Source organism: Hippoglossus stenolepis, chromosome 23 (assembly GCF_022539355.2).
Source record: "Hippoglossus stenolepis isolate QCI-W04-F060 chromosome 23, HSTE1.2, whole genome shotgun sequence".
Classification (NCBI taxonomy): domain Eukaryota; kingdom Metazoa; phylum Chordata; class Actinopteri; order Pleuronectiformes; family Pleuronectidae; genus Hippoglossus; species Hippoglossus stenolepis.
In genome coordinates, this window is record NC_061505.1 from 748349 (window position 1) to 757055 (window position 8707).

Sequence of the window (8707 nt, forward strand, 5' to 3'; positions counted from 1 at the left end):
TGTTCTGTCTCTAGTGTCCTCTCTCTAGTGTCCTCTCTCTGCCCTCTCTCTAATGTTCTCTCTCTAGTGTCCTCTCTCTAGTGTCCTGTCTCTAGTGTTCTGTCTCTAGTGTCCTCTCTCTAGTGTCCTCTCTCTACTGTTCTGTCTCTAGTGTCCTCTCTCTAGTGTCCTCTCTCTACTGTTCTGTCTCTACTGTTCTGTCTCTAGCAGCTGAACTGTTCATTTTGTCAGATCAGACTTTTAAAGTTTTTCAATTAATAAATTGACATAAACCAGGTTTAAAGTGTCAACACTGACACCTAGAGGCTGTAACCCGTCACTGCGTCCCTTCCGCTTCCGGACTCCAGCTCCCAGCGGCCACTGCGTGTTACCCATCATGCTCGCGGTCTCTCTTGTGTCGCTCCAGCAGCGTTTCATTCAGGGAGCTTCAACATGGCGTCCGACGGTCCACCGGGCACCGAGTCCCTCCAGTCCGACTTAGGCAGCGCTATCGCGGCTTTGAACACGTGGAGCCACCCGGAGCTCCAGGCCAAGCTGGCGGAGCTGGGAGCGCCCGTGATGGGTGAGCGAGGGACCGGGGGAGGAGGCGGCGAGCCGGGGAGAAGTGCTAACAGCAGCTAGCCAGTTGCTAATGCTAGCGGCTAATAGCGAGCTAGCGCTGGGCCTGTTTACACTGATAATAACACACACACGCGTTTGTTATGCTAACAACTTCATGCTTCCATTAAGTACACGTTTTAAAGACGCGTTGCCGCCACGTTTTCTCCGTTGGGCGCGTGATGCCCGCCTCGAGCTCAGTGGCTGACTCCTCGTTAGCTCACGCTCCTGCCCGCCTGTTTAGAAACAAGCTAACGTGGGCAAACGTGCGCGTTCTCCTCTTAAACCTGCGCCGTGCTTCTCGGGGTTTGTCGTGAGTAGAGGTGACCGCTCCCTGAACGTCTGCTCTCCTGTCCGCAGGTCCCAGAGAGGAGCTGATGGACCGGCTGAAGGGCTACATGCTGCAGGTGAGTGGTGTCCTGCAGGTGGGTGAGGTCCTGGTGTCCCTGCACAGCCACTGTGTGAGGGACAGGATGGACTTCTACTCTGGATGTGTACCAGTAGCATGTGGCTCTGCTGTGATATGCAGATGTTATAGATTTAGACTGTTGGAATCAAGCTTATCAAGTAAATACATTTTATTAGAGTTTAACGACGTTGATGTAAAAAGCTTGTGAAGCCTCATTGCTCACCTGTGTCCCTGCAGACCAGGATCCTCCTCAGCAAACACGGGGACGACAAACCAATGGGCTCCCAGGTAAAGGCTCCCGTCACATCACAGTGACCCACTGTCTTCTCTGGGGAACATCTGGGCAAGATGTGGCCAACATCTGGGTTCCACTGGCAGAATCATGCATTTGACCTTAAGTTGCTGAGAACTCTTGAAACTGTGCTGATTGCATGACAATAGAATATGATGGTGTCATGAAGGTGAAACACTTCATATAGTGAAAGTCCTCAAATGTGTTCAATGTTCAGACTGGTCTGGAGAGGAGGTATAAATGCTGTAAACTAAGCAAAATCTATATCAGCCATATTTTATCTATTTACATTCTACATTTAAAAACGTTTTTGGTTATATATGAATATTGTGTTATACATGAGGAGCCTAACCTCGCTAGTTTCTTTCTAAGCACTCAAAGTTTTTTTCTGACGCCACTGTTTAATAAGTCTATAAAATAAAATGTGTGTATTATGAATCAATGGATTTGTTGTATAAGCTTCTATCCTCTTCCTCCACAGATGCCAGGTATCCCCCCCATGCCCCCGATGCCGATGCCACCCATGCCTCCTGGTATGGGCATGCTCCAGGCTATGAGCATGATGCCCGGCGGGCCCCCTCCGTCCGGCCTCCACATGGGCATGGAGCCCCCAGGTTTGCCCCCTCCCGGGATGACCCATGAAGACCAGCTGAAGATGGCTCAGCAGAGAGCAGCCATGGTGTTACAGCAGGAGGAGAGAGCCAAGCAGCAGGTGAGGGGGGGGGGGGATACCAGTTTACTGACCATGCAACCCACTGGCTGCGTTTAGCTTTGGCTAAAAACCACCGAGGCACGAAGGTTTGATGCAGTTTGTTGGTCGTTGTATGTTTACTCATGAATGTCGGTGTATGTCGCAGGGTGATTCCAGAGTCATGGATGAACATGATCTTCTGGAGCAGCAGAAAAGGGTGAGAAGAGGAATATAGTCAACCTGTCAAATTTAGTCACAGGATTATTTAATACCTCCCTTTTATTTTCTACCACCTTAATTCCACTACTTTACCTCTGTGTCTATCAGGCTGCAATGCTGCTGGAACAAGAGCGTCAGCAGGAGATGTCCAAGATGGGTCCGGGGCCCAGGGCCATGCCGCCCATCAGCGCAATGAGAGGTTTGCTTAGATCTCACATTTCTCCACAATATACTAATCATAATAAGTTGTCGTAATACAGTTTTTCAATCAATTAAAATGTGGAGTCCCATCCGTGGAACTGGTTCAGCCTTTGTTAGAAAAGAAGGAACGTTAACATTCTCCACAGAAGTTTGAGGGATGACTTTTGTATCGTGTTTTCTACGTTTGCTCCGCAGGTATGGATCCTCGTGGGCCGCTGCCTCCTGGTGTGAGCATGATGCCGACCCAGAAACAGAGAGTGCCTCCTCCTCCAGGAGAAGACAACAGAGAGGTGAACAGACGTTTTTCCTTCTTTGTGTGTTTTCATGTGGTGGAAGTGGAAGAGCATAAAGAACAAAGTATGACATTTAAATCATCTTAACATTAACACTCAGTTGAGATGGAGCATTTTTTATTTCAAAACTTGTGTGAAATGTTTTTGCAGCACAAATAAGGATTGTGAACTTCTCGATGAAGTTACACTATGATAACTCTTTTGCTTCCGTTCCAGCTCTGGCAGAATGAGGAGATAAGCATCAGTGGCCCCAAGATCCCTCAGGCTCTGGAGAAAATCCTCCAGCTGAAGGAGATCCGGCAGGAGCAGCTCACCGACCCCACAGGTCAGTACCATCGCCTGGGTCCGATCAGCAGCTCAGACAGTCCGGGTTTTGCTTTCGGGGTCTGATTTGTCTCAATTCATTTTCTTTACCTTTCAAAGGGGAGGAATATGATGAGGGAGCAGAGATGGACATGAACTCCTCGGCTCCAGTCATGTCTGAGACAGAAGACGACGACCAAATGTCTAAGAAAGATGTAAGTCTTCATCTTAAACTGTCTTACAATGTATAATCAGCACTTTTGACCCGTGGCTTGGAGGCATCAGAGAACTTTATATACCTCGGATGTTTAATTCACCACATCACTGTCCCCTTGTGTATTTATATGTGCAAATCATCAGAGAAAATAGGATGATTGTGTTGTAATCCCAACATAAACATATTCCTCAGAAAAACCGCAGGCGCAGGAACCGCAAGAAGAAGAGCAAGAAGAAGCGAGCTCTGGAGAAGAAGGAGCTGGTGGAGCAGAAGGAGGGGGGTGACAAAGAAAAAGACACAGACACAGACACAGACAAAGACAAGGAGAAAGAGAAGGAGAAAGAGAAAGAGAAGGAGAAAGAGAAGGAGCCAGAGGTGGAGATCGAGTACATCACAGAGGAGCCAGAGATTTACGACCCAAACTACATCTTCTTCAAGAGGATCTTTGAGGCGTTCAAGGTTAGAAACATTTGACTGTGGAAGAATACGTAGCTAACGAAGCGTTAATGAGTATTGAAGTTATCTTTATGGCGTTGGTTTTGCTGTAATGCAATAGTTTCCTTTTTGTTCCCAGCTGACAGACGATGTCAAGAAAGAGAAGGAGAAGGAGCCTGAGAAGACCGATAAGCCGGAGACAGCCGTGCTGAGGAAAAAGGGATTTGAGGAGGAGAGGAGAGACAGTGATGACAGTGATGACGTATGAATCCTTCCATCTGTCAGAAAGCAGAGCCAAAAAAATCTGTCTTCTTTAAGTTTACGTTATTTTAAATGTTTTTTTATTTATAGGATTTAAGACCAGATGTACCTAAACTGTCCAAGAAGAAGCTGAGGAGGATGAACAGACTGACCGTGGCTGAGCTCAAGCAGGTAAATTCACATTCACAATTCATCCTCCTCCTTTTCAGCCGGTTGAAGAAATGTGCTTCAGGATTGAATACAATCTCCCCTTTGCTCCAGCTGGTGGCTCGTCCGGATGTCGTGGAGATGCATGATGTGACCGCCCAGGAGCCCAAGCTGCTCGTCCACCTGAAGGCCACCAGGAACACGGTGCCGGTGCCCCGCCACTGGTGCTTCAAACGGAAGTACCTGCAGGGCAAGAGAGGTATCGAGAAGCCTCCGTTCGAGCTCCCGGAGTTCATCAAGAGGACGGGAATCCAGGAGATGAGGGAGGCCCTGCAGGAGAAGGTGGGTTTCTGAAATGTTTCTGAAGCCCTGTGGCTTCTCCGTCTTTAAAAAGATGTGATACAACCAGGCTCTTTGTTGTCTGCTCACAGGAGGACGCCAAAACAATGAAGACCAAAATGAGAGAGAAGGTCCGCCCCAAGATGGGAAAGATCGACATTGACTACCAGAAGCTGCACGATGCCTTCTTCAAGTGGCAGATCAAACCCAAGCTCACTATCCACGGAGATCTGTACTATGAGGTAGTAGAGCCCAGAAACCGCAGGACTACCCGATGACCTTGTGTCGCGTGACCTTGGCTGAACAGACCTTTGTGTTTGTGTGTCTGCAGGGTAAAGAGTTTGAGACTCGTCTGAAAGAGAAGAAGCCTGGCGATCTGTCCGACGAGCTGCGTATCGCCCTGGGGATGCCAGTTGGACCTGTGAGTTCCACAAATGAGCCACAAGCTTCAAGTTTCTGAAGCTTTGAAATACGTTCCTCTTGAACACCAGATATGACCATATACTGTAGGCTCAGAATCATACTTGCACTATATTAAATGCACTGTGCTGTTGTTACTCTGCTGTTGTGTCACTTTCTCTGTTTCCGCTGTTAAATGTATTGATGTGAAGCTGTGAAAATGAGTCACTTCCTGTAATACGAGCTGCAACAAGACTTGTTTATCTAGAAACACAAGGACGGTAACAACAGACAACAACTGACAGAGTTCAAACTTTTTATAGTTTCATTTGCAGATGAACCAAAAAGGATCCAAATAGAAACTATTAGAAATGATGAAAGCATTAAAGAAGTGTTGTCTTGTCTTTCCCAGAATGCCCACAAGGTGCCCCCTCCCTGGCTGATTGCCATGCAGAGGTACGGCCCCCCCCCCTCCTACCCCAACCTCAAAATACCAGGACTTAACTCCCCCATCCCAGAGGTAAGAGTTTCGTGTGCAACCCCACATATTGAAAAGTAGTGACCCGATATCTAAACTAACTAAAGTTGTTTCTTGAACTTTTGCTCCTCTTCATCCTCCTCTTCATCCTCCTCTTCATCCTCCTCTTCCTCTCAGAACTGCACATTTGGTTACCACGCTGGAGGCTGGGGGAAGCCGCCGGTAGACGAAATGGGGAAACCTCTTTACGGTGACGTGTTTGGGACCAATGCTGCAGACTTCCAGGTAACAGGCACAGTTTCAGGGTGGGGGGGGCGATATTGATAAGTAAAAGAAAAAAAGATATATATCTATGTGCCAATTATTCCTAAGATGTCATTATAGGAGCATCATATTTTACAGTTTAACAATAAACTTTAATTTAAGGTTCAGATTAGGTTCAGATGTGTGTTACACTGTGTGTGTGTGTGTGTGTTCAGGCCAAAGCGGACGAGGAGGAGTTGGACCACACGCCCTGGGGAGAGCTGGAGCCTTCGGACGAGGAGTCGTCAGAGGAGGAGGAGGAGGAGGAGAGCGATGAGGAGAAACCGGATGAGACCGGGTTCTTCACACCAGCAGACAGGTACTTCAGACTATAATGAGGAAGTTACAAACATCAGCAGATAAAACAAAACCAAAATAGAAAAGTCCTTGTTTTTATTTTTAGACGCGTGTTCTTCTAGATCAGATGAAAACTAAACATAGCTCTGTCTGTCCCGCTTGGTTCAGGGAGCGGAAGGTTAAAGGTTATGAATTATGTTCTCATCAATGCACAGACACGTGCTGAGGAGATTACCATCAGTTACCATGTAATCAACTGGTCTGAGCTTTGTGGGTTGAAGCACACACTGGGATTAATATGTAAACTGGTTCAGTGGATGAGGTGTTTGAATTGAAACGATCTCTTGGGTTGTATTCGTGTGCATGAATGAACCTGCTGTGTTTCTTTCTGTGTTCCAGTGGACTGATCACGCCCGGAGGCTTCTCCTCGGTCCCTGCCGGCATGGAGACCCCAGAGCTCATTGAGCTTAGGAAGAAGAAGATCGAGGAGGCCATGGACGGGTGAGTGTCGCTGTCATTCCCCACACGACTCTGACGTGTCATTTTTAGTTCATTTAAAGATATAATATGAAACGATTCTTCATTCAAATGTCTAAAAACAACTGTTATATATTTTCATCGGCGTTAGCTGCGTAACGTGAGGTAGATTTTTGTTCTTGCTTTAATCGATCCTTCTGTTGTTTTCACAGAAACGAGACGCCACAGCTCTTCACTGTGCTTCCTGAGAGACGAACTGGACCAGTGGGAGCTGCTATGATGGCCTCCACGCACATCTATGACGTGTCAGGGGTAAGACAGGACTTCACGAGATGCTTGTGTGAACAGTTCGTCCAAATGAAGACAAGAAGCTGTCATCTCCTCCTCTGACTGTTATTTTCCCTCTCTGCTCTCCTCAGGCCATGGTAGGTCGTAAGGCGGGTGGAGGGCAGGAGTCCCAGGGCGTGGAGGTGGCCCTGGCTCCAGAGGAGCTGGAGCTGGACCCGATGGCCATGACCCAAAAGTACGAGGAGCACGTCCGGGAGCAGCAGGCCCAGGTGGAGAAGGAGGACTTCAGCGACATGGTGGCCGAGCACGCAGCCAAACAGAAGGTACGTTCAGGCTTTAAGAGAACGAAACCCAACCCTCCCTTTAAGTCGTTTCACTTTTCCTCTTGCGGTGACATTTGAATATTAATAGCTGCTTTTCTCTCCACTTCAATCGTCACCGTGCAGCAAAAAAAGCGGAAGGCCCAGCCGCAGGACACGCGAGGCGGCGCCAAGAAATACAAAGAGTTCAAGTTCTAGAGCTGAAGCACCAGGAGGCGGCGGCGCGAGAGAATCGTCCACAACAGGAAGGGAGAGAGGAAGCCCAGATTTTAACTTCGGAGGATGTAGACTGCAACACCAGTCACCTGGCGGTTTCTTTTTTTAAAATACACGTGATGCATCTCATGTTCTTGGTGTCACGTGACAAACGTGACACGTATTTTCTCTGTTGTGGTTATTTTTCAGTGTAACCATGTTTTTTTCTGTTTTTTGTAAATAAAGTGATGACAAGAGTTTGCAACTGGTCTGACCTCAGAGTTTTCAATTCACCAAACATTTGTCCATAATTTAAGATTTATCTCAGAGGAAGCTGCTAAATCGAGAATAGGTGGAATTCACTTTCTGTGTAAAACCAGAAGAGGTTCATGTGCTGGACTCTGTCTTGGCTGATGAGCAGTAACTTCCTGTAACTATCCACTGGTTAAAGTAAAGTGTGGAACAAGTGAACTGTTAAATATATCACAAAACTCGTGGGTGTAATCCGGCTGTTCCTGGACCGACGCTGATGTCATCACAGCACGTGAGAGTGAATCCATCAGACTTTGAATTCATCACATTAATTCTCTCAAATGTGCAAAACTCCTCTTTGCCGTTGCTGATGTTTTCCCGACACACGGTGCGGTGCATGTTTCCACAGCTCGGGGGCGGTAGAGGACTCTGGACAGTCACCTGACCACGTGGGCAGCACCGTGACCTAAATAGCTGCAGTAGATAAACACTGAGTGCACACATACTCAAAAGCTTTTACACACATTGATACTGCATCTTCTTATTGATATATATATAAACACCGCTGTGAGGGGGACACCTGAGTGAAACCTTCTCATGTGACGTGGTGTGTCTTCACCTGGTTATCGGCATCAGGTTGTATCTAACCTGAACCACAGCACTCTCTGGGTTGATGGGCCTGCACTGGGGCTCCACCAGCTCCTCTCACCTCCTCTCACCTCCTCTCCTCTCCTCTCACCTCCTCCACGTCAGCCAGGTTCTCGTTCCTCCATCCCACGTTCACTAATCACCCGTTCACACACATTCAAACAGTGCATCTAAGTGCAGCACTTTTCTTCTGGGGGAATGTGGGTTCAGTTTCTTGCCCAGAGACGCTTTGGCTTGTGGAAGTGGTGAGAACTGCCCACCTGGTTAGTGGACGACCCGTTGTCCCCCCTGAGCCACAGCTGCCCCGGACTCACTTCTCTGGTGCTTCACTTCTCTCTTCAGCTTCTATTGCAAACAGAGACACGTAGAAATCCTCTGCACATCACGTCAAAGAATCCCAAAGCATTTCAATGCAGTAGCAGAATCCACCGCACAGTGTCATACATGATACAACATGACACATGCATGTACAGTTGTGTTGCATAAGGTGTAAACTGAAGTGACTGAATGTGGATTTGAGGCCCGTCCAGTGTCACTTGATGACCTGGCAGATTTTGGCCGCTGTGTAAAAAGTAACCCGGGATAATCCTGTGAGCGTGATTTAAATCTGCCTGATTCTAATCTGTTCATGAACGTCTGGAGCTGG

General features: G+C 47.7%; 1 protein-coding gene across 1 annotated transcript; it reads left to right on the forward strand.

Annotated features, from left to right (window-relative positions):
* The first annotated feature begins 394 nt into the window (after positions 1 to 394).
* On the forward strand, positions 395 to 7421 carry sf3b2 (splicing factor 3b, subunit 2). The gene is made up of 22 exons (XM_035149409.2): positions 395 to 562; positions 958 to 1004; positions 1244 to 1294; positions 1780 to 2010; positions 2156 to 2206; positions 2317 to 2407; positions 2605 to 2699; positions 2919 to 3027; positions 3126 to 3220; positions 3415 to 3681; positions 3797 to 3919; positions 4009 to 4089; positions 4180 to 4407; positions 4497 to 4646; positions 4736 to 4825; positions 5216 to 5323; positions 5459 to 5566; positions 5761 to 5903; positions 6281 to 6382; positions 6571 to 6670; positions 6778 to 6969; positions 7093 to 7421. The coding sequence occupies exons 1-22, from the start codon at positions 433 to 435 to the stop codon at positions 7162 to 7164; spliced, it is 2664 nt and encodes an 887-aa protein (XP_035005300.1). The 5' UTR covers positions 395 to 432; the 3' UTR covers positions 7165 to 7421.
* The last annotated feature ends 1286 nt before the right edge of the window (positions 7422 to 8707 follow it).

Coding starts and splice junctions, on each gene's coding strand:
- sf3b2 (XM_035149409.2), top strand. CDS start 433: ATGGCGTCCGACGGTCCACCGGGCACCGAGTCCCTCCAGTCCGACTTA. Junction 2,408..2,604: donor GCCCATCAGCGCAATGAGAG/GTTTGCTTAGAT, acceptor TTTGCTCCGCAG/GTATGGATCCTCGTGGGCCG. Junction 3,920..4,008: donor ACAGTGATGACAGTGATGAC/GTATGAATCCTT, acceptor TTTTATTTATAG/GATTTAAGACCAGATGTACC.